We start from the raw sequence: 27,930 nt of genomic DNA, 5'->3' as shown, positions 1-27,930 counted from the left end.
TTTTTGCAATCCGTTTTTCATGCGTTTTTTGCAAAAAACGGATGCGTTAAACGGATGCTGAAAACGCAGTGTGAACCTAGCCTAACTCTGTGGGGGCTGTTAAGCATGTTGTTCATCAGCCCTTCCAGTGACTAGTTCTGTACTGGCTCTCCACTCTTTCAGGAGCGCCTCTTCCCATCATTGATTGATGGCTGTCAGTACTATTCCATCAGCAGCAGTACCATCTAACCAGGCTTTTTGTCTAGCTGTCATCTTTCCCAACCCATGCCCACAAGAAAAGAAAAAAGCCTAAGATAGACAAAAAGACTGTGCACATCAAACAAATAGTATTAAATATAAAATATACTTTTATTAGACACAAAAGGCTTAAACTAACACTGTATACAGAAATAAAATAAAAATACTCGAGGGGATCAGGATCCATTCCACCCTCCAACTTGGGTACACATAGACACCATGCAATGCAATGTATCACCTGTCAGCAGCAGTAACTTCTAACTAGGTTAACTTTTAGGAAAGTTCTTTGGTGGTTGGTATAGCATGCAGCAGTGTGACTGTAAGGCTGAGTGTATTACTTCATCAGTATCACACTGACAGGCGGATTGTAAGACCCTGAAGTTGGGTCTTATAGAATATGATCCCATCACTTTTGTGGCTCCAATCTGACAATGATAATAAAGGATTTAAAAAAAAAAAAAAAGTTTAGGGACCCATACACTGACTTGATCAATATTCTGAGTTATTGTAAATTTTGTGCAGGGGCAACTGCATAGGCTCTATGACTACAACTTTATAAATTCAATAGTCTTTATTTTATATGGTGCCATTATATTCCACAGCACTTGATAATTCAGCAGGTACATACACATAGTAAACTAATCATCGAGTGAATTTTCAAAAAGTTCGATTCGGATGATTTGCTAATTTTTCTCCCAATTTTCGATCTCGATCCAAATTGAAGCAAAACGAAACATTAAAAATCAGCTAAGCTACAATAGTGGGACCATTACAGAGTATGCAAGATGTCCGATGCAGCATCAGAGGAGCGGTCATTTGCTCACACAGCTTAGCTAGGGACAGTGTATCTACCACAGAACAAAGAGAAAAAGGGAAAGAAGGAATAGCAGTGATTGCTTCAGAACCGTACAGTGAAACAAATGTCTCTGCATCCCTATTCTGTTTTGTGGGGTGTCTGGGAATTTAAAGGGGTACTCCGGCCCGGGGGTATTTTTCAGCTATGGCCGGGGATGGGGTGGTTATGGACTGCAGAGGTCACTTACCTCCCCGGTTCCAGCGCCGGGTCCCGGATCGCGCCGCCCGGTACACCCATCCCGCGGCCGCTTCCTGGTGTGAGCTGCTGCATGAGACGTGAAGTCTCAAGGCAGCTCAGCCATTCAGCGGCCGAGGGACTTTGTTACGGCCGCTGAATGGCTGGGCTGCCTTGAGACATCATGTCTCATGCAGCAGCTCACACCAGGAAGCGGCCGCGGGACGGGTGTACCGGGCGGCGCGATCAGGGACCCGGGGAGGTAAGTGACCTCCGCCGTCCATAACCACCCCATCCCCGGCCATAGCTGAAAAATACCCCCAGGCCAGAGTACCCCTTTAAGTAGCAATATTAGGAATATAGCATTTCATTCAGCTGTTGGCAATAGCAGCAGTCTCAATGACCCCATAGGGATTACAGATGAGGCTGGCTACAGCTTTGAGATTAAATTAAGAAAAAAAAAAAACAAAAAAAAAACAAAACACCAATCTTGCAACAGAACAAAGGGTCTACTAATGTCACCAATAGATCCCCCATAGGGACTACAACAGAGAGTTGTGTGGCTACAGCTTCAAGATTAGATCATTTTACCATTAACAGAGGGGGCGCCACAGGGTATAAGATAAATGACTAAGATTGGGTAATTTTTGTGTGTGCAATAAATATATTTTTTTTCTTCTTACATTATTTTTTTTACAAGTTTAAAAAAAAAATACAAAATAACATTCATTGTACAAGCACACCACACCACACCACAAGCTATTAACATTATCATTCATTAATCTCCCCCCCCCCCCCCCCCCCCCCCCCAAAATCCCTTGGCAGTGAGAATTTTTTTTTTTTTCTTTTTGCCCTTTTCTACTCATTCCCCCAGGGTTTCTTAAAGCAATTGGTCATTCTTTTTGAAACCTAAGCCAGCGACCCTTCATGTTTCTGAACTTTATCCACCACACACTTTTGTTCCTCTACTGTCGGAGGACTGATATCTATCCATTTTCTAGCAATCAGAACTTCTGCACAGTTAAATGTGCAAGAGGCAATCCATTTTGTCCAGATTAGGTAACTTAAAATACAAAATTAGATAATTTTAACATCAGGGCATCAGGACGTGGCTTGTGTATCTTGTTTGCCTGACAAGCACAGAGGGACACCATGTGGAACTTCTAGATGAGGCTTTTGAACAGAAGGACAATCTGAGAGAAAATCTAAATGAACTAAATATACATGAAATAATGAGTAATGGGTGTAGGGTATTGCATAATAAATGACAATTTATTGATAAAAATAAGCAATAACCTTTGACAGTTATATAATCACTGACGACAGGTAAGTATCTCCAATTAGCACAACAAGCTAGTTGTGTTACTGTCATTGTGTCCAGGAATGTCTAATCTAGGCCAGTGTCAGCCCATATGATAGTCCACATAACATTCCTCAAGTCACCAAATATACTTTACCATGAACTAAATATACAAAAAAAAAGAAATTCATTCAAGAGTTCAGAATCTGCATGAACATAAGAGGAATATCCAGGAGAACGCCTCCGATAACAGTAAGAACATCAGTAAAGGGGAAGAATGAATAGCAGTGACTGCTTCAGAACAGTGAAACAAATCTTCCTGTATTCCTATTCTGCCTTGTGGGGTATCAGGCAATTTAGGTGGCAATATTGGATACATCTCTGAGGCAGCAGTAGGAGCGGTCTGTGTTTGGCCTACGCCAAGTTAAGGATGGCTACAGCTTCAAGATTAGATCCTTTGAAGATCAACCCCAGCAGAGGGTGCAAAGAAAGAAGAGGGGTCCCAGGGACCTCCCAGGGACTAAGATACACAGTTGAAAATGGAATTAGCAGCGGCAAACACTTGTGGATAAAACCCACAGTTGAGAATGACCCCAAAGGGGCTAGCATACATAGTTGAAGATGGAAGCAGCACTGTTTTTGACCCCACAAGGCCTAGTGTACACAATTTACTAAGGAAATCGAAGCAGCAGCAATTTGTTTGACCCCCAAATGGCATTGGATACACAATTTTCCATAGGATTGAAGCAGCAGCACTATTGTAGATTACGGCTCTAGTCTGTAATATCAGGCACTGGTGTATTGAAATCTTCTGTGAACCATGCTTGATTCATCTTTACAAATTTTAGGATTTCTGCATTTTGGCACGACAGGCGAGTTCTCCTTGGGATTATGATGGCCTCTGCCTCATTGAAGACCCTCTCTGATGAAACACTACTGGCAGGACAGGAAAGCAAGGACATGGCAAATTCAGCCAGTTGCGGCCACACATCCAGTTTACCTATCCAGTACTCCAAGGGATCCAGGTTGTCCTGGGACAGGGGAGATTCTAGATATGCCGCCACCTGCTGCTTGACGGTAATGTGCTTTAGCTGTTGGCTGCTTTGTTCAGTGGGGGGCTGGATGAAACTGCTCATCAAAGACTCAAGGCTTAAATGCCTACTTTCACTGTTGCTGCTGCTCCTGCCCCCACTTGCAGTCATGGGAGTGGAGAGAGAGTCCTGATTGTCCCCCTGTTGACCTTTTTGTGATGATTCTGCATCATACTGGTAGGCTGTGACCAACCGACTGCAAAGTAATTGGCGGTAGTACGACATTTTGGCATCCCTCTCTGCAGGTGGAAAGAAAACAGTCATTTTGCTGCGAAACCGAGGGTCTAGCAATGTCGCCAGCCAATAGTCATCTCTCTGGCGAATTTGTATAATGCGGCTGTCACTGCGCAAGCATGCGAGCAGGCATCGTGCCATTCGGACGAGGGAATCCGAGCGCCCATCCTCTCCACTGTCCATGGAATACTGCCACAGTGTGTTGGGGTCATCCTCTTCTTCAAGGTCCTCTAGCTGATGCTCCTCTTGTGTCCCTTCAGCAGACAACACAAATGTGTCCTCATCATGCTCCTCATCTGACACTTCATCCTGCTCTGGGCTCAAGTGGCCATGATAGACGTCATCAGCAGTCTGGGTCCCCTCGCCAATATGATCTTTTAGGACACCCTCCAGAACATGGAGCATTGGAATTACATCATTAATACTGTAGTCTTGCCGGCTGATAAGCAGAGTGGCTTCCTCAAACGGTCTCAGCAAGCGGCAGACATCACGCATCATCCGCCAGTGGCTCACTTTGAAGTTGCAGTGGGCAGTAAAGCTGACTGACTGCTGCGTGAGGAAGTCATGTATGGCTGTTCTCTGCTCGTACAGCCGGTCTAACATATGGAGTGATGAATTCCATCGGGTCGGCACATCGCATATCAGGCGATGTTCTGGAACAGCATTTTTTCTTTGCAGCTCCAGGAGGGTGTTTCTTGAATGATAGGAGTGACTGAAATGCATGCACAGTTTGCGTGACATTGTTAACAGCTGCTTTAAATCAGTAAAGGACTTCAGGAACCTGGTCACAACAAGATTAAACACATTCGCCATGCATGGCGCATGAGTCAGCCCTCCCTGATGCAGTGCCAACAAGATATTTCTCCTGTTGTTAGTGACTATGGTTCCGATGTGAAGTTGGCGAGGGAACAACCAGGAGGTTATTTCCTGTCTCATGCAGCAGAGCAGTTCCTCCCCAGTGTGGCTGTGTTCGCCCAGACTCACCAGGTGCAGGACCGCGTGACAACGGCGGGCCTGACATTGGTGGTAGGAAGATGGAACAAGGTGAACTGTGGATGGATGGGAGGGCGAGGACAAGGTGGAGGCAGAGTCAGCATGCGTGGAAAGCCCACGATTGCACCGTGGAGGCGACATTGCCGTGACCTGGCCAGGTTGCTGTAGTGCTTGGCTAGGAAAGATGTTTATCCAGTGGCCTGTGATGGACATATACTGCCCTTGCCCATTGGTAGAGCTCCATATGTCGGCACTGAAGTGCACAGTAGCAGAGACCGAAAGACCCAGGGACTGTCCCACCTTCTGCTGCACGTAGGTGTGCATGGCTGGTACTGCTTTTTTGGAGAAGTAATGCCTGCTTGGGACTCTCCACCTGGGCTGGGCACAAGCCATTAGGTCTCTGAAAGGTGCAGAGTCCACTACATGGAAAGGGAGGGACTGTAGAACTAGCAACTTGGCCAGGTGAGCAGTGAGCTTCCGCCCGAGTGGATGAGCGCATGCATACTGGTGTCTTTTAGTAATCGTCTCAGGGAGCGATTGCTGTCTGAATTGAATAGGTGCATCGAAACAATGGCGGACACAGAGGGGGATGGGTAAGACAGACTGCTTCCGTTAGCAGATACTGAGGAGCCCCAAGTATGGGACGTGCTGGGAGATGTTGATGAATCGGGCTGTGAAGCAATATCTTTGCCACGGTTCTCCCAGGCAACGCCGTGGTAGCGTTGCATGTGTGAACGCAAAGTAGTAGTGCCCACATGACTACCATGTCCGCGCCTCAACCTCTGCTGGCACAGATTGCACACCGCCACACAAATATCCTCTGTTAGATGGAAAAACTCCCACACTTCAGAATGCCTGCGTGATGACTGATTTCCAGCTGTTTGTCCACTGTGTTCCTCCAAGCTTGTCTTTCGACTAGCAGACCGTGTACTCTTCCCACGTTTGGCTCGGGCTCTTCCACTGCTGCCACCCTGCTGGGTCAGTGGCACACCATCACCCTTGTCCCCTGATGATGCTGGCTCATTACGCGGATGCCACGTGACATCGGTAACATCATTATCAATGCAGGTTTCACTTTCACTGCTGTCTTCCTGAACTCTCTGATGCAGAGTTCCCTCACCTCCACCTGAATGTACCCCCCTCCGTCTCTCACGGGTGCTTTCAACCCTTATGTTCTGCACTGCGGATGTCTCCTCAAGATCACCACTACCCCCTAACCGCTGACTATCCTTCCCAAACTCTTTATCACTGAAAAGCTGTTCAGAGCCCATGCCTGCCAATAATTCTCTTGGAGACGGTACAACAAAGGGTTGAGGCATATTCTGGATACGAGAAGGTCCAGAGGAATGTGTCTGCCCTCGCCAAGGAGTTGTGGTGTAGGAGGAACCCACCAATTCCTGCCTGCATGATTGTGTAGTGGGTAAAATTGACTCAGAATTCTGAGTCATCCACTCTAAGTCTGCAGGCTGGCTGGTCAATACATGGCCGCTTGATGTTATTGGAAGCTCTACCCAATTGTCAGGACTGCTGCTATCACCACGCCTTCTGCTGCTGCTGCTTCTACTCCCTACATTGGGCACCTTACGGTTTGCCATACCAACTATGAAGTTGAAAAAAGTTGTTATTCACAAGGATATTTGCAGTTAAAAAGAATTTATTGAGCCCAAAAACAGACAAGAGATAATTTACCCCAGAACTACTATCAAAATTGTTCAATTTCAATATTTTTTTGTGTGCTAAAATGAACTTTGATCTATTTAACCCCAAAAATGGATGAGAGCAAATTTACCCACAACCATTGAGGTAAACCCCCTATCTGATTATTTACAACTTGGTAAAATGCAGGTAGCTTTCTGCCATACAAACAAACTTGTACTCACTCAAAAACAGAGGAGAGCAAATGTTCCCACAACTAAATTGCACTAGATTTGTGCACTTGTATACACCACAAAAAACAAACGCCAGCAAATGACCCCCCCCCCCTCCCCCCACCGGTTAAAAGACACTTGCTGGAGGATGGTAATATGCAAAGAACTGTAGTGCTTATAAGAACTCAGCTGACTCCAATTCTAGCTTTCCCTGCGCTCTTCGTTCTGACAGAGACGCTATCCCTATCTAAGCTGTGTGAGGATATGGTTGCCGGTAGCCGACCTTAGGTTATATGTGACTACAATGAGTGACATCACAGGGTGGGTGGGGGGTTTGTTGGGGTTCAGCTGAACATGGGCTGTCTGCATTATGGGTGATCTCTCTTTCCTGGGCTTCTTTCCTCCTCTTCCTTCCAGCTCTCTAATCCATGCGTAGCTGGCAAGTTCACAAAATGTGTTTTTTTTTTTTTTTTCAGAAACAAAGTTTTTCAAATGTTCAGACTAATACTGGATTCCAATGTTTTGTTTATCTCTTATCAATACAAAGGGAGTAAGAGCTTGGCTCACAAGAGCTTACAATCTATCTTTTGGAATATTTAATCTCATAAGAATGGAGAGCTTTCTCTTATGTCAATGATAAGCCTGTAGAGATCCATTTTATTCCCTAGTGAACTGAATAAAGGTCTATTGCCCCACCAATATACTTGATTATGTTACATGTCTATTTGTTTTCCAGTATATTTACAAGTGAGGAGAAAACATAACAGCAACCTTCTTTTTGGGGACAAGCTGTATTATTGTTGGCTAAAATGACCTGAAGACAGTGGCTTGAGTGCAGATCCAGTAGCTCTGTTTATCTCCATAAGAACTTCACTTTCCTTCTCAAACATCTGTTGTGAATAACATATATATGAGAACAGAACAATTATTTTTATTTCTAAAACACTAGGCCGATTTACAATAGTCTTAAAGAAACAGTCCATTATTTTTTCCTTAAAGCGAATGTACCAACTCGTAATACAATTTCCCCCCCCATTATCCTGTCGGTGCTGGTGCAGTGATCCCCGTAGCACAGTCCATTTTTACACCATCCATTTCCCGCGCTCAGTGCCGTTTTCTTCTTGTGCACCCGCCCACTCTATACACTGGAGGCAGGCCAGGTGCCCCCAGTGTAATGATATCCCCTCCAATTGGTGATGCGCTAGGCTTGATTCTAATAGAGGAGCATCACTGCGGGGAGGAGATATCATTACACTAGGAGCACCCCCCCCCCCAAGTACATAGAGCGGGTTGATGCACAGGGAGAAAACATTGGTGAGCTCAGGAATCGGGTGGCATTTTGAAAAAAGGCCTGTGGGTAGGGTGATGAAAAAAGAATGGCATTACAAAATGGTATATTCACTTTAAATGGTGATAACATAGGCTATTACTAGAAAATACTGTAGAGGCTCTTTTGTATACCTAGCAGTCTTGATTTTTATTTCCCCTCTGGTATGGTTTTCTAAGGGTGCCTTTACACAGAGAGATTTATCTGACAGATTTTTAAAGCCAAAGGCAGGATCAGACTATATACAGAGAATAGGTAAGACTTCCTGGCTTTGGCTTTGTCAGATAAATCTCTCTGTGTAAAGGCATCCTAATGCAGCCTACATTTTCCATGATGCCTCTGGTTTAGTAGAGATAGAGGGGATTAAGGGGGAGATTTACTGAGATTTACTAAAGTTATATAAACTTTATTAAGGCAATGCATTTACAAAAAAAAAAAAAAAAAGAACCCTTTTGAGCAGGCTGCACCAGGCTTACAGTATAGCTTATGCTAGCACTAGAAAAACATGGCCACTTTCTCCCAGAGACAACACAACCCGTGTCTCCAGTATAGGCCTGGTTTGCAATTAGGCTTCATTCACTTCAATGGTAATGAGCTGCATAACCTGCACCCAAACTTGAGACAAGAGTGGGGCTGTCTCTGGAAGAAAGTGGCCATGTTTTTCTAACGCTCGATAACTTGACCACTATGATCTTATAATATTAGCAAAATGTTAAAATAAAATGTATCTAACCAACCAACCTTTTTCCAGTCTTCTGGATCATGGTGTGTATAACCAAGTAAATGACATAGGCCATGTACTGCAGTCACCTGTCAGAGAGAATATCTTAAGTTTGAGTTTCATGGTAGTAGTGTTACTGCAATCGTTCACTAAAAAGCACCAGGAGCCAAAACCTTAAATGGATTATCCCATGTATCACCTATCTACAGGATAGGTGATAAATATCTGATTGGTGGGGTCCTAGCAATAAAAAAAACAGGGGTCTCTTGTCTCAAGTGAATGAAGCTCAAGCACATGCTTAGCTGCTACCTCATTTACTTGCTACGGGACACCCAAAGATAGTCAAGCAGTGTACTCTTCTAGCTTTTCATTGGATTAGAAACTGGTGGCAGACAAACAGTGGTCAAGGCCCCACAGATCACATACTGTCCTATGGATAGATGTTAAAGGGATTAACCAGACAAAAACATGGCTGCTTTTATCTAACATCAGCAACACTCTCCTGCTTAGTTTGGGTGTGGGTTTTGCATCTCAGTTCCACTGAAGTGAGAGGAGATGAACTTTAAGGGTGCATTTACACGTACAGGATCTGCAGCAGATGGCACTGATTTGAAGCTGCAGATTTGCTTTGAATCTACAGCTTCAAATCTGCGCCGTCAAATCTGCTGTGCAGATCCTGCATGTGTGAATGCACCCTGATACCGCACATAAACTGAGGAGGGGGTGGGTGCTTCCCCCCCCCCCCCCTCAAGAAAGTAGGTGTTTTATCTAATTTTGGATAACCCCTTTTAAGTTTTATTCTTGGAAAAAACGCTTTAGCTTTAATTTTACACATGACAAAACAAGCATAGTTTACTTACTATACTTGAGGTCAGGGCCGGGACAAAGGGTAGGCCAGGGTAGGCGATGGCCTAGGGCGCCACCTAGTGGTAAATTTCCGGGGGTGCAATTTCAGTGTCTTTAAAAAAAAAATGTTAGCTACTGTACTCCTGGTGGCTGCCTCTGCGCTCACATACCACCAGTGCTGCGCCCTCATGTCCTCCCACTCTCTCCCCCTCCCAGGCAGTGAGAAAATCCCCTCACCTGCAGCAGCATAATTTCTCCTAGCCGAGCCGACAGCACTCCTCCTCCTCCCCCCTTCCCATCTCTAGTCCCGCAGTGGCAGGCATCTACGCTCCTCCTCCTCACTCCTGCTTGGCTCTGGACCTTCTGACCAATGTCACATGATGTCTGGAGCCAATCAGGAGAGTAGAGGAGTGCTGCAAAGCTGCCTCATGATCAGGTAATGGGGGCTGCTGCTACACAGTGGGGGCTATACTATGTAAGGGGGTGTATGGCTGCCACCACATAATGTATGTACACTGTGTGGGCTATACTATGTATGGGGGTGTATGGCTGCCACCACATAATGTATGTACACAGTGGGGGCTATAGGGGTGTGTGGAGACTGTACATTATGGGGAGGGCAGCCAGGAGGCTATACACTGAGAGGGCTATTCTATCTGCTGCAGAGTGTCTCACCCCCTTCTATCTGCTGCAGAGCGTCTCACCCCCTTCTATCTGCTGCAGAGCGTCTCACCCCCTTCTATCTGCTGCAGAGTGTCTCACCCCTCTATCTGCTACAGAGCATCTCACCCCCTCTATCTGCTGCAGAGCATCTCACCCCGTCTGCTAACCCTCTTCCACCCACTGCTCAGCATCTTATCCCCCTCTATCTTCTGCAGAACACCTCACTCCCCCTCACCTGCTGCAGAGCGTCTCAGTCCCTCTTCTACAGAATGTCTCACTCCATTTTTCTGCAGAGAATTTCACTCTCCCTTTACCTTCGGTACAGCATCTCGCCCCTCTGTCTTCTGCAGAACATCTCTCCCTCCTCCACCTATAGAAAATCTCCCTAACTTCATGCAGAGTATCTTACCCTCCTCTACCTTCTGGGGGGGGGGGGGGGGGGGCTATACACCATGTGATACTCAACGATGTGGATGCTATGTGGGTCTATACGTATAGTTGCTTGCACTAGTTACAGGGAAAAAACACTATTTATATTAATAACATAAATTTATGATTGCTCTATCTCAAATGTGTTTAAAAGTGTGTATACATGTCTTTTTTATGCATATTTTTTTTTTTTTTTTTTGGGGGGTGGGGGGTGGGGGGTGGGGGGGGGCACCATTTGCCTTCTCTGCCTAGGGCACCAAAACGCCTTGTCCCAGCCCTGCCTGAGGTGACACATACATTTGCCAGTATAGTTATTTAGGGAGAAGTCTGGCTAAAATGAAAAATCCACTGCAGGTAGGGGGCTGCAGTAGCATAATAAAGGATGTATACTAACCCTTACCTGTGCCCCCGAAATGCGGTGTCACAGACTCACTGACTGCTGCCGGCTATTGGATCTCCGGATCCTGTAACTTCACAACCTGGCTCGGGAATGCCCACTCAGCCAGTTACTAGGGCGGGACAGCTCTACAGTCACTGATTGGCTGAGCAGGCCCTTGCCGGTTTCTATATATTATGTTCCTACACCCCCCTGCCTGCAGAGGATGTTTCATTTTGTCTGGACTTCTCCTTTAAGTTTCACCAGCAAATTTCGCTTAAATGTTAGCTCAGGCTTTTACAGGTACAAAAGCTACCATAAAACTATAGAGAATTGTTATTTACTGTATCACAGCCACCATAACCTTTGCATTGAGCATCACTTACGGTCAAGACATTGTTGAAATCCTCCTTTGCTTTTTTGCACTCTTGATAGATGAACTCAACTCCGAGGTAAATGTCTCCTAAATTGTATTCATCCGGGAAGGGTGGATCAGGCAATGATCCGGGCCACAAATTCTGTAAGTATATAAGCACAAAGTCATATAGCAAATACGAAGTCTTATAGTTAATGCATATGGTACATAATTCCGATTACCTTGCTTACCTCATGAAAAGGAAATGACAACACGTCTGTAGCTTTATCTTGTTGTCTGTAAAGGCTGTTCAGCCGTCGGATCTTTGTATTATTTACACATATTACCCCGACATCAAACCTTTTCACGTGGAGACAGTTTCTGGCAATTTCCAGATTTTTGCGTAAAGGAGCTCTGCGAAGTGGGATCACATGCTGCAGATTCCGAACTAGAAGAGACATAACCCTGGAAAAAAACAAAAAACTCTATTTTGGTTAATGCCTACCTGTTCAAAATGGTACCTTAAAAATAAGATGACTACAAAGTGTTCTGCCTGTACCTTGGGATGACAGCAGCCTGCTAAATATTGTGTAATATTTATCCCATATAAACATAGTGGTTAGCCCTGTTAGAACCGAATATGCTTACTGACTAAGGACCCATTCATACTGAGTAAAAGTAGTGGAATTTCAAGCGGAGCCCGTACCATGGACGCCGCTTGCAATTCAGCCTGTCACATTAATCTAATGCCGCGCCTCCACTCTCCACCACTCTCCGCCCAAAGAATTGACATGTCAATTCTTACAGTGGAGAGCGGAGGCGCTCGAGGCATTGCATTGAATCAATGTGACAGGCTGAATTGCAAGCGGCATCCGCTTGAAATTCCGCCACTTTTACTCAATGTGAATGGGCCCTAAAAGACAAAAGAGTTAAGCACCGAGAGCAACAGCCAGCAGAATCTCATTGGTAAACTGTATGAAGTGTCATTTACATGATGCTGGGTGGGATTTTCTGAGAGTAAATATTTTTTTTTTTACATGTATAATGACCACTACATGTCATTGCTATATAACCCTGCCCCTTTTTTGTTAGGCTAGGTTCACACTGCGTCAGAGTCTGTTTGAAATTACAGGTATTCCTTTGTCCTGTTGCACTCCATATAGACCCTGTTAAAAAGTCCGGCCAAAATTAATTTTTGATATGTTATTACTTACGGAAAGTTATACAAATTTGTAATGTACATTAATTATGGGAAATGCACATATAGGGCTATTTGCCTTAATTTAGTAGATCAGGAAGTGTTAGAATTCTCTCAGATACAGTGACGTCATGACGAAAGGTGTAATTCCTATGGAGTGTCCAGCAGGGGGCACTCTATATGTAGAAGTCTATGGAACTTTAAAGAGTCACTGTCGTATTTTTTTTTTTGTTGCAGAAATCAATAGTCCAGGCGATTTTAAGAAACTTTGTAATTGGGTTTATTAGCCAAATCTGCCATTATCTGCATGTAAAAAGCCTTTTCCCAGGTCCCCCCCTCCTTCCTCTTTTTCATCCACTCTGAAAAATCTGAAAATTATGACTTGTTGCAGGAGACGTCCCCTGTCTGCTCTAGGGAGAGGGGAGGGGGGAGGAGGAAGGAGGGAGTTAGCCGGCAGCAGAAAGCAGATAACAGAGGATTACAGGCACGGAGCTGGGTGACAGCTGTAATCCGAGCTCAGACAGGTCACTGGTGACTGTCACAGGAGATATCCCGTGAGGGATTTGTAGATTTAACTCTTTGTTGTCCTGTTTTGGTCTTTTCTTTAGCTCTCTCCATAGGAGAACAATGAAGACAGGGGGGAGAGCTTCAAACTGCTTTTTCATGATAAAAATGCATTTTTCGGATAATAAACCCAATTACAAAGTTTCTTAAAATCGCCTGGACTATTGATTTCTGCAAAAAAAAAATTCACGACAGTGACACTTTAATGTTTCTATGGATTTCTATGTAAAGTAATGTAATGTAGTGTACCGTATGCTTTATTGAATGAATACATCCATGGAATACTTTGGGGAGCAAGTGTCCTTGCTCCCCAAAGTATTGCTTAAATGTATTCAATCAGTACATTAGGTTTATCACAGTAAGCCTGCTGATCCGCCGCACTCCCGCCGATACACTGAACTACTGCTCCCATCATCTGCTCATAGTATGAGCAGGTGATGGGAGTAGTAACTGGGTTATGGCTATCACTTGCCGGGCACAGGGGGGAGCCGATCGGGAGCCTGTATATGAGAGCGGAGAGCGGCGGCCAGGCGGGGAGTCACCAGTGGTATAGGGGGAAGGTATCCCGGAAGGAGGAGGAGGGGGGAGCGCTCCTGTGTGATGAGGGGCTCCCCCCTGCGCCCGGCAAGTGATAGCCATAACCCAGCTACTACTCCCATCACCTGCTCATACAATGAGCAGATGATGGGAGCAGTAGTTCAGTGTATCGGCGGGAGTGTGGCGGATCAGCGGGCTTACTGTGATAAACCTAATGTACTGATTGAATACATTTATTGAATACATTTATGATTCTGACTCATCTTCTACTTCCGAAGATGATAATGAAGTGTTTAAAGGCTATTTCCCTGTGGATAGCATTAATAAATTACGTAAAGCCGTTCAGGCTGAAATTCATCCGGAAGAAGTAGAAGATGGTCCCTCTGCAAAAAAGCCTAGGGCTTTTTCGGTGGGGGAAACATCTATGTCTATGCTTCAAATAGAATGGAAGAAACCGGAAAAAGCTCCGGTATTAAGTAAAAGATTTAAAACCTTGTAGGTCCTCAAGGAGGAACAATCCAAGGATTGGGCTGAGCCGCCAAAGGTAGATACGGCTATAGGTAAAATATCTAAGAACACTGTTCTTCCTGCAGAGGACGGGTCTAATCTAAAAGACCCTATGGATAGAAGAATAGAAGTTGCATTTAAAAGATCCTATGCAGCAGCAGCAGCCCAAGGGGCAGTTGCTATATGTTCTTTTGAAGTAGCAAGGAGTCTAAGAAGATGGTTGGCAAAAGCTCAAGAGAATCTTGAATCTGGAGTGAACAGGGACAAGGTCCTACGTTCATTCAAGAAAATCAATATGGGAATTGAATTTCTGTGCGATGCAGCATCCCAAGAGACCAGACTGGCTTCCAAGTCTATGGCCTTATCAACAGCAGGTCGTCGTGCACTTTGGCTGAAACCTTGGGCTGGGGATGCCAACTCAAAATTCCAACTATGTAACATGGAATTTCAGCCAGGAAGACTATTTGGTTCGGAATTGGATAAACTAATGGAGGAAGTTTTGGACAAAAAAGGGAAGTCGTTACCTCTAACTTCTGCTAGTGGGTCTTACACAAGAAATCGTGGGTCCTTTCGTAGAGGAAGATCTCCTCAACGAGGTAAAACCAGGTACCAGCTCAAAGGGAGAGGCAGATACTATAATAAAAGAGGGTCTGGTAAGCAACAAAAGGATGCAAATAAAAAGCCAGACTTCTGACGCCAGAAGTACTCCAGTAGGAGGGCGTCTTACCGAGTTTCTCCCTGCCTGGATAAGATTAATTAAAGACCGGTGGGTCATAAGCATTATCCAATATGGTTACGTGCTTCCTTTTTCGGCGCTTCCCCCACCAAGATTTCTTCTCTCCCGTCTTCTAGGTTCAGCAAGACAGCCAATATTAGAAGAAGAAGTCCTTCACCTCCTGGACATAAAGGCTCTGGAAGAGGTTCCTCCCGAAGAAGTCGGATTAGGGATCTACTCTCCGATATTTCTCGTGCCCAAGCCGTCAGGAACGTGGAGGACTATTATAGATCTGCGATACTTAAACAAGTATATGATAAAGAAAAAATTCCGGATGGAAAATATAAAGTCTGTAAAGAACATCCTCCAGGAGGAAGACTTTATGGCCTCAATAGATCTGCAGGACGCCTATTTTCACATTCCCATTCTGCCTGCACACAGAAAGTATTTGAGGATTGCGGTCCATCTACAGGGAAGGGTAAGTCACCTTCAATTCAGAGTTCTTCCATTCGGCATAACATCAGCCCCTTTTGTGTTCACAAAGGTTGTTTCGTCTATGATGGTCCTGTTCAGACTTCAGGGAATAAAGATCATTCCCTACCTAGACGATTGGTTGATTATGGCCCAGACTCAGACTCTTCTGAGCTCTCAACTGACCTATGTCTTGGACATTCTTCAGCAATGGGGTTGGATAATCAATCCAGAAAAATGAGATCTGACACCATCCAAGAGAAAAATTTTTTTGGGATTCATAATAGACTCATCACAGATGAAGCTGTTTCTCTCACCACCCAGAGTAATGCGCATACAGAGAGGCGCTCAATTTCTGATCCCTCAACGTCAAGTCTCGATTCGGACCTTGATGAGATATCTAGGTCTTCTCTCTTCAGACGCAGTCCCGTGGGCATTGTGGCACATGCGATATCTCCAAAGGGAAGTTCTGACAGTCTGGAATCGACAGATAGAACATCTAGACACACTTCACGTACTGTCCACAAAAACCCGCCAATCTTTAACCTGGTGGAGACAGGTCAAGCATGGAACAGACATACTAGAACCACAATGGATAACAATCACCACGGATGCGTCAGGCTCAGGGTGGGGAGCGCATCTAGAGGAGATGACGATATCGGGTACCTGGAACAGCCAAGAAGCGGCTCTTCCATCCAATGTACGGGAGCTAAGGGCTATATATCTAGCCCTTCTTCATTTTTCTCAGAAGCTAATACAGATGGCTGTCAGGATCCGTACGGACAACATTGCATGTGTTGCATATATAAACAAACAGGGAGGCACCAAATCTCCCCTACTTCTCAGGGAAGTAGAACACATTCAATTGGGCGGAACCCAGAATAATGAAATTGACCGCACTGCATATAAGAGGTATCCACAATACATTAGCAGACCGTCTGAGCCGAGGAATGACGATACCAGGGGAGTGGTCGCTTTCAAAGAAAGTGTTTTTCCAATTAACCCAAAGATGGGGACATCCTCAGATAGACCTTATGGCAACGAAAAGCAATGCCAAACTGAGGAATTTTTGTTCCCTATACTCGGCGGACAATCCGACGGTGGTGGATGCGATGTCTATCCAGTGGAAATTCCAGCTGGCATACATCTTTCCTCCGATCTCCATGATCCCCAGGGTCATAATGAAGATCAGGCAGGATCAAGCGTCAGTAATCATGATCACGCCATTTTGGCCCAAAAGATCGTGGTTTGCCCTACTCATGATGATGAGCAGGGGAGAATTTTGGAAGCTTCCAATGTTACCAGACTTAATATCCCAGGGTCATCATCTTTGCCAGGATCTTCCCAGCCTCAACCTAACGGCCTGGAGGCTGAAGGGTCTTTATTAAGAACTGAAGAATTCTCGGATAGAGTCTTACAGACCTTATCTCATGCCCGCAGCCATGCAACCAACCTATCATATGCCCGTATATGGAGAATTTTCCAATCCTGGTGCAATTCTAAAGGCTTGAATGAAGATAAACTTTCTACTCCTCAACTCCTGGAATTTTTCCAGGAAGGCTTTGATAAGGGACTAACTCCAAGTTCCATCAAGGTTCAGATTGCAGCCTTATCAGCCCATCTGAAGTGCAGGCTGTTCCAGATATCGCAGGTAAAATGCTTTGTCAAAGCCATTACGAGACTAAGGCCAAGATTGAATAGGCATATTGATTCCTGGGATCTCTCTTTAGTTCTACAACAGTTATGTCTTCCCCCATTTGAACCACTAGAGACAGTGGATTTGAAATTCCTCACTCTAAAATGTGTTCTTCTTCTGGCGGTGACGTTGGCTAAACGTGTGGGAGAGCTTCAGGCTCTCGGATCTACATCTCCATACATTTTATTCACGGAAGACAAGGTCACACTTAGATTCTTGCCAGGATTTATTCCAAAAGTGGCTTCATTTGTAAACATAAATGAGCCCATTATCCTTCCGGCATACTCACCTTCGGATCCATCTCAGGAGATGGATCTTTCTCTATTAGATGTCACTAGAACATTAAAGATTTATTTGAACAGAATGGATCCTTTGAGAAAGGAAGAAAATCTGCTGATCCTTTTCTCGGGAAAAAACAAAGGGAAAAAGGCCTCAAAACCATCTATTTCCAGATGGATCTGTGAAGCTATTGAGGTATGCTATTCTACAGCCGGTAAATCGCCACCATCCTTCACTAGAGCCCACTCGACTAGAGCTGTGGCTTCTACCTGGGCAGAAAGATCTTTGGTCTCCTTAGAAGACATCTGTCAGGCTGCTTCATGGTCATCTACCTCTACGTTTGTTAGGCATTACAGGCTGGATGCTAAACTTTCGATCAGAACAGCGTTTGCTAGATCAGTGCTTAATGCCGCTGTTCCGGATGTCCCGCCCTAGGGGATGATACTTGCTAGTTCCCCTATCGTTGTGATGCCAATGGGACGCAAGGGAAGCAAAAATTATAATGTTAATTTGTTTTCCCTAAGACCCATTGGCATCACAAGACTCCCTACCCTTTATTGTTCTTGTTGATTGACTGATGATTGTGGGGAGGAGGATCTATTTATACTTCCTTCGTCCCAGGGGCTCGCAGGGGCGAAAATACCCCTATCGTTGTGATGCCAATGGGTCTTAGGGAAAACAAATTAACATTATAATTTTTGCTTCATTCGCTCAAGTTCCGCATTTGTTCACTAATCGTTCAGTGTAATTGCACATTGTTCATTGTTTTGCTGGGATCAGATGAAGTAAACGATCATAGTAACAATTGCAACTAACGATTGTCGTTCTGTGTAATATGGTGAACGATTTCCAGTTAGCGATAAACAATCTTGTTTGCGATCGTTTATAGTTAAAAATTGCTCCATCTGAAAGACTGTTTACACAAAGTGATCTGCAAATTTTTAGCAAACGACGAATGATGATTTGAGAACATGTTGAGAGATCAAAAGGAACGATTTCTCGCTCGTTGCTTGATCGTTTGCTGTGTTTACCTGGAACGATTATCGCTCAAATGCGGTTGTTATTGCGAAAATTCAAACGATAATCATTCCGTGTAAATGCAGCATAAGGGTCCATTCACACAGAAAGATTATAATCTGACAGATTATCTGCCAAAGATTTAAAGGGGTACTCCAGCGGGGGGGCATTTTTTTTCCTGGGACCGGGGAGGAGGTGGCTGAGGGAAACGACATCCACTCACCTCCCCGGTTCCAGTGGCGGGTCCCGCATCGCGGTGCTCCGGTTCCCGGCCGCTTCCTGGTGTTTGACGCGGGCCCGTCTCAAGGCGTCACGTCTCGGGCCCGCGTCAGACACCAGGAAGCGGCCAGGAACCGGGGACCGGAGCGCCAAGATGCGGGACCCGCCGCTGGAACCGGGGAGGTGAATGGACGTTGTTTCCCTCAGCCCCCTCCACCCCAGGTCCCAGGAAAAAAATGCTCCCCCTGCTGGGGTACCCCTTTAAAGCCAAAGCCAGAAACAGACTATAAACAGAGATCAGGTCAAAAAGGAATGCCTGAGATTTCTCCTCTTTTCAAATCCATTCCTGGCTTTGGCTTCAAATCGTTGGCAGATAATCTGCCAGGTAATCTTTCTGTGTGAATGGACCCTAATAGTGAAGCAGAGTCAGCCATCTGTCTTTGAACTCTGTGCTGCTCAGGGTTCCTAGAAAAGCTAGATTCAAAGAGAAGTTTCCCAGGACTGGATCCAGCTTTTTCAGGCACCTACAGTGGACAAAGGCTGACAAACCAGGGCCGTTTCTAGGACCGGGCGGGCTGGGCCACCGCACGGAGCGCTGACAGCGCCCAGCTCCTGCCCTGACCAAGTAATTGGCGCCCCCTCCCCTCCAGACCTCACTGATGATCTCCTGCAAGCTGCCAGCGCCCCTCCCCTACAGACCTCACTGATGATCCCCTGCAAGCTGCCGGCGCCAGCCCCCTCTCCCCCTGCACGGATCTCACTGCATCTCTGTAAGACAGATTCCCCAGCAGGCCAGTGATTACGTCATCGGGCCTGCTAGAGGATCCGTGCGGCAGCTGACAGGCTGGAGAGAAGAGAAGAGAAGAGAGGAAGACCGGGGCCTGGATTAGGTGAGTATATTGGTTTGTTTTTGTTTTGTTTTCTTGTGTTGAGGCAGTGCAGGAGGACTCTTACTATGGGGGTAATGCAGTATGTCCCCAATACTGTGCTCCTGTCCCCATATTCTATACTATACCCAGAGAGATATCACTGTGTTATCTGTGGTGTTACATAGGACTGCAGGTGACAGCTACTACATTATCTGTACTCAGAGATATCACTGTGTTATCTGTGCTGTTACAAAGGACTGCAGGGGACAGCTACTACATTATCTGTACTCAGAGATATCACTGTGGTGTTACATAGGACTGCAGGCCACATCTATTACATTATCTGTACAGAGATATCACTGTGGTGTTACACAGGACTGCAGGTGACACCTACTACATTATCTGTACTCAGAGATATCACTGTGTTATCTGTGGTGTTACATAGGACTGCAGGCCACATCTATTCCATTATCTGTACTCAGAGAGATATCACTGTGTTATCTGTGGTGTTACATAGGACTGCAGGCCACATCTACTACATTATCTGTACTCAGAGACATTACTGTGTTATCCGTGGTGTTACATAGGACTGCAGGTGACAGCTACTACATTATCTGTACTCAGAGATATCACTGTGTTATCTGTGGTGTTACATGGGACTGCAGGTCTCAGGAAGTTGAGCTCTGCTACATCTGCGACCCTGTAGTATATCTCTATCTCCTGATACTGTGGAGTGGCGTGTCTGTTGGAATGGTGGCCAAGTGGGGTAGTGTGTGTGTGTGTGTGTGTGTGTGTGGCGGGTCAGGTGGGATAGTGTGTTTAGGGGAGGGTCAGGTGGGATAGTGTGTGTAGGGGGGGGTCAGGTGGGATAGTGTGTGTAGGGGGGGGTCAGGTGGGATAGTGTGTGTAGGGGGGGGTCAGGTGGGATAGTGTGTGTAGGGGGGGTCAGGTGGGATAGTGTGTGTAGGGGGGGGTCAGGTGGGATAGTGTGTGTAGGGGGGGGTCAGGTGGGATAGTGTGTGTAGGGAGGGTCAGGTGGGATAGTGTGTGTAGGGGGGGTCAGGTGGGATAGTGTGTGTAGGGGGGGTCAGGTGGGATAGTGTGTGTAGGGGGGGGGTCAGGTGGGATAGTGTGTGAGGGGGGGGCAGGTGGGATAGTGTGTGAGGGGGGGGGCAGGTGGGATAGTGTGTGTAGGGGGGGGCAGGTGGGATAGTGTGTGTAGGGGGGGGCAGGTGGGATAGTGTGTGTAGGGGGGGGCAGGTGGGATAGTGTGTGTAGGGGGGGGGGCAGGTGGGATAGTGTGTGTAGGGGGGGGGTCAGGTGGGATAGTGTGTGTAGGGGGGGGTCAGGTGGGATAGTGTGTGTAGGGGGGGGGTCAGGTGGGATAGTGTGTGTGAGGGGGGGGCAGGTGGGATAGTGTGTGTAGGGGGGGGCAGGTGGGATAGTGTGTGTAGGGGGGGTCAGGTGAGATAGTGTGTGTAGGGGGGGGGTCAGGTGGGTTAGGTGGGGGTAGTGTGTTTGTGTGTTGCGGGGGGGTAGGTGGGGTACTTTATTACTATGGTGGGTACAGCAGGCACATTATTACTATATAGGCACAGGGCACAGCAGTGGAGGCATTTTACTACGGAAAACACACAGCAGGAGACATTATTACTATATGGAGGGTACAGCAGTAAGCATTATTACTATATTCTTCCTAGTAGCTGGAGTAACCCCCCCCCCCCCCTTCCTTCCCCAGGGCGGGGGGAGGGGGGGCGCTTTTATCAATATTTGCCCTGTTGTCAAAATGACCTAGTAACTGCCCTGTGACAAACCAACCGCCAAGCCTAGCGAAGTGCTACCCTTTACTAGTGCTGTAAATTTGCCAATTCCTAATAAAAAGCATGAGAGCAGTAAAAGAGAAAGGGAAAGGGATGAAATAAAAAATCTAATAAAATAAAAAGAACAAAGGGACACAAGCTACAGTCCAGTCCGACAATGCTGGGAGAATGGGGGAGGATGTGTTTATTTAAAGGGGTAATCCAGGTGATATGCCATCACTTCAGGAGGCATAATCTCATTAATGGGGGGGGTCACATATATCCTGAGATGAGATGAAGGAGCACAGCACTCAGCTGTCACCAGCAGCTCCACAGACAATGGCTGGAGCACCAGTACATATGTAACTCACCCTCCATTCTATACAACCATTCAGGGCTTCATTCTCAGGACTGGGGGGGCTTCCAGTGCTGGGACACCTCTTAATCTGATACTTATCCCCTATGATTTATAAGGCAGAAAATAGAGGAAATAACCAATGTAAAAAAAACAAACAAACCCACACACATAGATGAGTCTAGCAATGTCACAGTCTCTACTTCTGCGGGGTCTTAAGAAAAATGCAAAAGTCTTAAAGAAATTTGTGAAGAGAATCACGAGAACCGACTCCATGACTTACATCCAGCTCCGACACTGACTGCTGTGATTGGACGACAGGAGCGATGAGTCCGTCAAGACCGGTCCCCTAAAGACAGCGGAACCTTCGTCGCGGCATCAACTTTGCTTAGACCCCACCTCGGACACGGACACACCGGAAGTAGAACCTGACACCGGAAGTAGTCCGAGTTTCTTGATGGTGTTTTTTTTTTTTTTATTCTGTTGATAGAAAGCGCCTGTTACCGGAGCGTGTGTAGATGTGTCAGTGTACGGAGCGCGGCCGCCGGTATGTCCTGTCTGTTGTGTCATGGCGTCTCCTACTCCTCGGATGACTGGGATTGCTGAAGCTTTTAGTTCTCCTCAGCATGTCTGACCTGTACGAGCACCTAGCTTGTCTCTTCTGCTTCATATGCATTAGACTATAGCAGTTTCCAACAACTTGTGGCTCTCATCATGCCCATCAACTTCCATCATGATGAGCGTTGTAGTTCTGCTACATTGGGATGTAGGGACACTGGGCTTTCTGGTTTCTGCAGTACCAGACAACACCCATCGAGAAGTGTGGCGCTGTTTTTTAGACTATGTGGTCAACTCTTTATATTGTGACAGTTGGCAATAAGGCTACATTCACATTTGTTTTTAGGGTGCGTTCACACTTACAGGATCTGCAGCAGATTTGGCATCAATGTAACTAAATAACTGAACACATCAAATCTGCTGCGGATCTGTTGTGGATCCTGTACGTGTGAACGCACCCTTTAAAGTGACTGTACCACCAGGCCCAGGCTGAAGCACCGGAGGCGGCCGACCCACCCTTAGTGGGAGGAAACCACTGCCCCTCTATGATAGGGTTCCATTGATTCTAATGGAGTCACGTCATGGAGGGGCTGGAGTTTCTTTCCACTAAGTGTGGGTCGGCCCGCCTACAGTGCTTCAGCCTGGGCCTGGTGGTACAGTCACTTTAAGTGTAATTTTAAAGTGGGCTGTGATGATGTTCACAGTGCAAATGTAAGCAACCCAATAGTTAAAGGGGTTTTGTCTCATCTTGCATGGTTATACCCCTATGCGCCGAATAGGAGATGACTGATGGGGTGTCTGACCAATGGGGCCCCTCATGATTTCAAGAACAGGGACCTCATTTTCATTTTAGAATTCTCTAATGGGAAGATTGGGGTCCAACCGTCAGACCCCCCCTGATCAGATAGTTATACCCGATCACTAATTTTGCAATAGGGAAAAACCTTTAAATCTTTTCAGCTATCTATTCTAGAGGATAGGTTATAGGTATCTGATTGCTGAGGCCCCACAGATGGGACCTCCACCTGTCATAAGAATTTGGCCCTCTTATCACCTTGTGCGATGGTCAAGCATGCAGACCCTGACGGATCAAAACATTTAACATGTCTTTTTCCTAAAGAAGACTCTAGCAAAAAACTTTTGGTTTTAGAAAGTTATATGGCTTTGTTATTTACTTCTGTTTAAAAATCTCTAGCAAATCCCCATAGAAAACCTTTCCTGCTCTGAACAGTTCCTGACATGCACAGAGGTGGCAGCAGAGAGCACTGTGTCAGACAGAAAAGAATCCACCACTTCCTGCAGGACATACAACAGCTGATAAGTACTGGAAAACTAAATATTTTTAAATAGAAGTAAATTACAAATCTATATAACTTTCTGACACCAGATGATTCGAAACAGGATTTTCAATGGACAACCCCTTTAAATGAGTGATGCTATGACTCTATGGTCAGATATGATTTAGCAGCAAGGTGACTTTTATATCTTTCCCTTGGTGGGCCTGTTTTGCTGCTCCAAGCACTGAAAAGTGCAGGGATTACTGGGGAACATCTCATAGGCCCTTAAGACTAATGTGCATATTTGTAAAATAGTGTTTTTTTTATGCAGCAGAAGTACAAGAACAACAGGTGAAAGGTATGAAAGGTGCTAAAAAACCCTGTCTGTCATGGGCTTAGTTTTAAGGGAGAAGTCCGGCAAAATTTTTTATTAATGTATTGTATTGCCCCACAAAAGTTATACCAATCCCCAATATACACTTATTATGGGAAATGTACATAAAGTGCTTTTTTCCCTGCGATTACTACTACATCAAGGCTTCCCTTCCTGGATAACATGGTGATGTCACGACCCAACTCCCAGGGCTGTGGCTGCTGGAGAGGATGATGACAGGGGGATGCTCAGTGTCCCTCCAGTGCCCTGTGTCCCTCAGTGTCTCTCTGCCATCATCCTTTCCAGCAGCCACAGCCCGCACAGCTCTGGGAGTCGGGTCGTGACATCACCATGTTATCCAGGTAATGAAGCCTTGATGCAGTAGTAAGTGCAGGGAAAAAGCACTTTATAAGCATTTCCCGTAATAAGTGTATATTGGGGATTTTTATAACTTTTGGGTGGCAATAAAATACTTTAATAAAAATTTGCCAGCCATCTTGCTTCCAGTCTGCATTTAGCAACCTGATATATGATAAAGCAGATTGAAAAACTTGGGCAGTCACAGTGCAATATTTTGTAGACATAAGTCTCTCTTTTATGATTTTAACCTTTCCTTTTTATGTTTTTTAGGTTTTAAAGGCACAAGTTTTGTTGCCCCACCGGACAATGAACAATAACGGCCTCTTCGGTGGCCAGCAGACCTCAAACACCAATACACAAAATCAGAACACGTTCATGTTTGGGCAGACATCGTTATTTGGCCAGAATGCCCCTGCACAGTCGGCCCCAGCATTTGGACAGTCATCCATGGGCCAGGCTGCTCCCCTGTTTGGACAACAGTCATCTGTCTTTGGACAGGCTAATCCAGCTCAGAACACTTCAGCATTTGGCCAGACAAGTGGTGGATTGTCAGCTTCTGCGTTTGGGCAGAATTCTGCTGCACTAACAGCACCAGTGTTTGGGCAAGCTGCCCCTAGTCAGTCTGGTTCTGTATTTGGGCAGGCCACGGCTGGGCAGTCTAACTCTGTGTTTGGTCAAGCCACTTCTGTGCAGTCTGCTCCCACATTTGGACAAACCACTTCTGTACAGGCTGCTTCTACTTTTGGGCAAGCAACTTCTTCAGCATTTGGAATAGCAACATCTGGACAGAGTGCTCCATTGTTTGGACAGGCAAGTTCTGGGCAGTCTAATCCTTCATTTGGGCAGGCCTCCAGTCAATCAACACCTGCTTTTGGACAGGGTACGTCTGCACAGTCTACCCCAGTATTTGGACAGAGCACTTCTGGTCAGTCTACAACTGTGTTTGGGCAGGCCGCATCTGGTCCAACTGCACGTGCATTTGGACAGGCATCTTCTGCACAGTCTGCTCCAGCGTTTGGACAGATCACAGCAGGACAGTCTGGTTTTCCCTTTGGACAGACTACCAGTAATCAGTCGTCTTCTCCCTTTGCACAACAATCTTCAGGACAAACAGGTTCATTGTTTGGCCTGTCAACAACCAGACAGTCCTCTTCCCTCTTTGGACAGGCAGCTAATACCCAGTCAGTACCAGCATTTGGACAGACATCTGCTGGGCAGACAGGCCCCACATTTGGACAAGGCAGTAACAATCAATCATCTGTATTTGGGCAGTCTACTACCAGTAACTCTGCATCTCCTTTTTCACAAGTACCATCTAGCCAATCTACATCCCTCTTTGCTCAGGCCACTACTAACCAGTCGGCATCTTTCTTTACACAGCCAACAACTAGCCAGTCAGCCTCCCCCTTTGGAAGCAATGCTTCTGTTTTTGGGCAGGCAGCATCTGGGGCATCTGCAACATCCAGGCAGTCTGAAGATGGATCACAGGGTTCACAGTTCGGACAGCAATCGCCCAATAGTCGATTTTTATTTGGCCAGACAACCCCAAGCCAAACACCTTTGTTTGGGCAGAATACAACTGGGCAAAATTTTGGTCAGACAGGCTCCATTAAATCTGGGCAGGAGGGAAAAAGCCAGATTTCTGGCTTTGGACAGGTAAACATTGGGCAGAGTAACTTTTTCAGCCAGCCATCTGGCTTCCAGTCTGCATTTAGTAAGCAGGAGTCTGGTTCTCTCTCTGAATTTGGGCAACCTCAGCCTTCTCAACCATCCTCTTCTGCATTTGGAAATACACAGTCCACACAAAATAGCAAAGCAGAAGAAACCGAGAAGACGTCTATCTTTGGTCAGTCATCAAATATGTCCACAGGTCAGACTGGAAGTGTGTTTGGCACCAGCACACAGATAAGTACCAGTTCTAGTATCTCAAACTTTAGTTTTCCCACAAGTATGGCAGGATCACCTTTTGCTCAGGTGTCAACCAGTTCCGAACACAGCTTTAAACCCCCTGCTCATACAACTTTCAAGCCAATCTTAACTGGAACAAGTAAATCCGAGGAAACTTCCACATCTACGTTTAGCATGTCCACTAAAAATGAGTCAAAAGACCAACCAGTATTTGGAACTCCCTCAGTATCATCCACGCCAGGGAACATTAACTACTTCTCTTTGTCTTCAGACAAGATAAGTAAAGGTGAAATATCCAGGCCTTCATTTGCAAGTGCTAACAGCAGCTTCTCTAGTTTTGCCGAAGAACCTAGAAGAGATGAAGCACTGAGAGGAGTAAAGCGAAGAGAGGAGCAAGATCATTCCCCACATAGAAATGATGTTGCTACCTCAGGTGAATCATCTTCAGAAACCCATGGTGAACATCCACCAGTAAAAAGGGCAGGTCGATTGAATCGAGAATTGAAAGGGGGTGCTAACATGTTGGTAAGGAGCTTGTATGATGTTGTGAAAAGTCAAATGAAAACTCAACATGGGAAAGAGGTAAAAAAAGGTGATGATGCTGCTCCGCAGCCTAAGGTTGCAGAAGCAGAGTCTCCAGCGACAAATCAGTCATTTGGAAGAAATTTTTCTTCAACTGGACCTAACCAAACTGAACCTGTTAAAACTATCTCAGCACCATTATCCAGTCAAGTACCTTTCACTAAGTCCCAGCTGGTACCTACAAGTCAGACACCACCTTCCAGAATGGTTTCTTTTGTAGGACAGAGCCAGCAAGCATCTAGCAGGGATCATTCTTCAGCTGGACCTCCTGAACTGATGTCTCTGAGAATTCGGCCCTTGCTAGAGGAAGGAGAGCTGCCAAAGGAAATTCAAGGTACCTGCAAACTTTTTTTTTTTTTCTGTTCAGTAGGTTGAGAGTAGTAACAAAATTCTATGTTTATTTGGGTGATAAAGTTGGTATACTTTGAGTCATGTGAATACTGTATGTTGCCTTTTACATTTTATTCTGTTTTATACAGATACCTCTCCCAAGACTGCAGCAAGCAAAGCCAAACATTCTGATAGCCCTGTGCGCCAAGCTCATGTTCCCCCCAGTGAGCTGACAGCTCTTTGTTTGAAAGGACTGCCAAATAATCTGAATAAGAAACAAAAACTGGTGGAATTCTTCAAGAAGTTTGGAAAAATTCAACGTGTAAATTGCAGAATGATGCAACAAATGGCCTACATTTATTTTAATAACAATGTAAGTAAAAAAAAAAAAAACACACAAAAATAATTCTTATAAAGTGTACTATGGGAGCATTGGTTAAAAGGGCCTTACTATGGTTAGAAGTGATGGCTTTTCACAAGAATACACAGTCCATAGAGGTCAGACCGGGATTACCACTGGCTCCATCATAGTTATTGTTGCACAGAAATGCGGCCTGGTACCTGTTTATTATCTTATGCCTTTCATTTTCACAGCAGCGGAGGCCAGGAATTGGCTTCACTTTCCTGTATATAGTCACTCGAACAAGAAACTTGAGCCTGGCAGTCGAATACCAGCAGCGCAGAACTCTGAGCCAGCGATGGCATACGCGCAGTGTTTTTTTGGTTTTTTTTTTCAATTCGCCCGTCCCCTGTCCCAAGATCAATTTTCCTAAAAGCCTGGAAAACCCCTTAAAGGGGACAGAATATGGCTGATGCCTCTAGCTTTCTGGTGCTTTCTTTCTATTC

General features: G+C 45.7%; 2 protein-coding genes across 3 annotated transcripts in view; one reads left to right on the top strand and one right to left on the bottom strand.

The window, feature by feature from the left end:
- Positions 1–329: 329 nt before the first annotated feature.
- On the bottom strand, positions 330–22,225 carry YBEY (ybeY metalloendoribonuclease). The gene is made up of 6 exons (XM_069983086.1): positions 21,980–22,225; positions 11,722–11,935; positions 11,502–11,633; positions 8,822–8,890; positions 7,568–7,643; positions 330–662 (listed from the first exon to the last, which is right to left on the bottom strand). Coding segments are annotated over exons 1-6 (570 nt in total). The 5' UTR covers positions 21,982–22,225; the 3' UTR covers positions 330–585.
- Positions 22,068–27,930, top strand: part of MCM3AP (minichromosome maintenance complex component 3 associated protein) — a 22,153-nt gene continuing 16,290 nt past the window's right edge. The window contains exons 1-3 of one of the 2 annotated variants that reach the window (XM_069983084.1): positions 22,068–22,243; positions 24,535–27,088; positions 27,234–27,457. In XM_069983084.1, coding sequence (XP_069839185.1) covers positions 24,571–27,088; positions 27,234–27,457 — 2,742 coding nt within the window. In that variant the 5' untranslated portion in view covers positions 22,068–22,243; positions 24,535–24,570. Of the gene's footprint in view, positions 22,244–22,414; positions 22,463–24,534; positions 27,089–27,233; positions 27,458–27,930 lie in introns of those variants that run through there. The other variant, XM_069983083.1, reaches the window with a different exon arrangement.

This window comes from Dendropsophus ebraccatus, chromosome 9 (genome assembly GCF_027789765.1).
Source record: "Dendropsophus ebraccatus isolate aDenEbr1 chromosome 9, aDenEbr1.pat, whole genome shotgun sequence".
In the NCBI taxonomy this organism is placed as follows: domain Eukaryota; kingdom Metazoa; phylum Chordata; class Amphibia; order Anura; family Hylidae; genus Dendropsophus; species Dendropsophus ebraccatus.
This window is presented reverse-complemented; position numbering and strand designations above follow the sequence as displayed.

Coding starts and splice junctions, on each gene's coding strand:
- YBEY (XM_069983086.1), bottom strand. Junction 8,891..11,501: donor ATTTCAACAATGTCTTGACC/GTAAGTGATGCT, acceptor TCTCTCTGACAG/GTGACTGCAGTACATGGCCT. Junction 663..7,567: donor ACTCAAGCCACTGTCTTCAG/GTCATTTTAGCC, acceptor TATCATTGTCAG/ATTGGAGCCACAAAAGTGAT.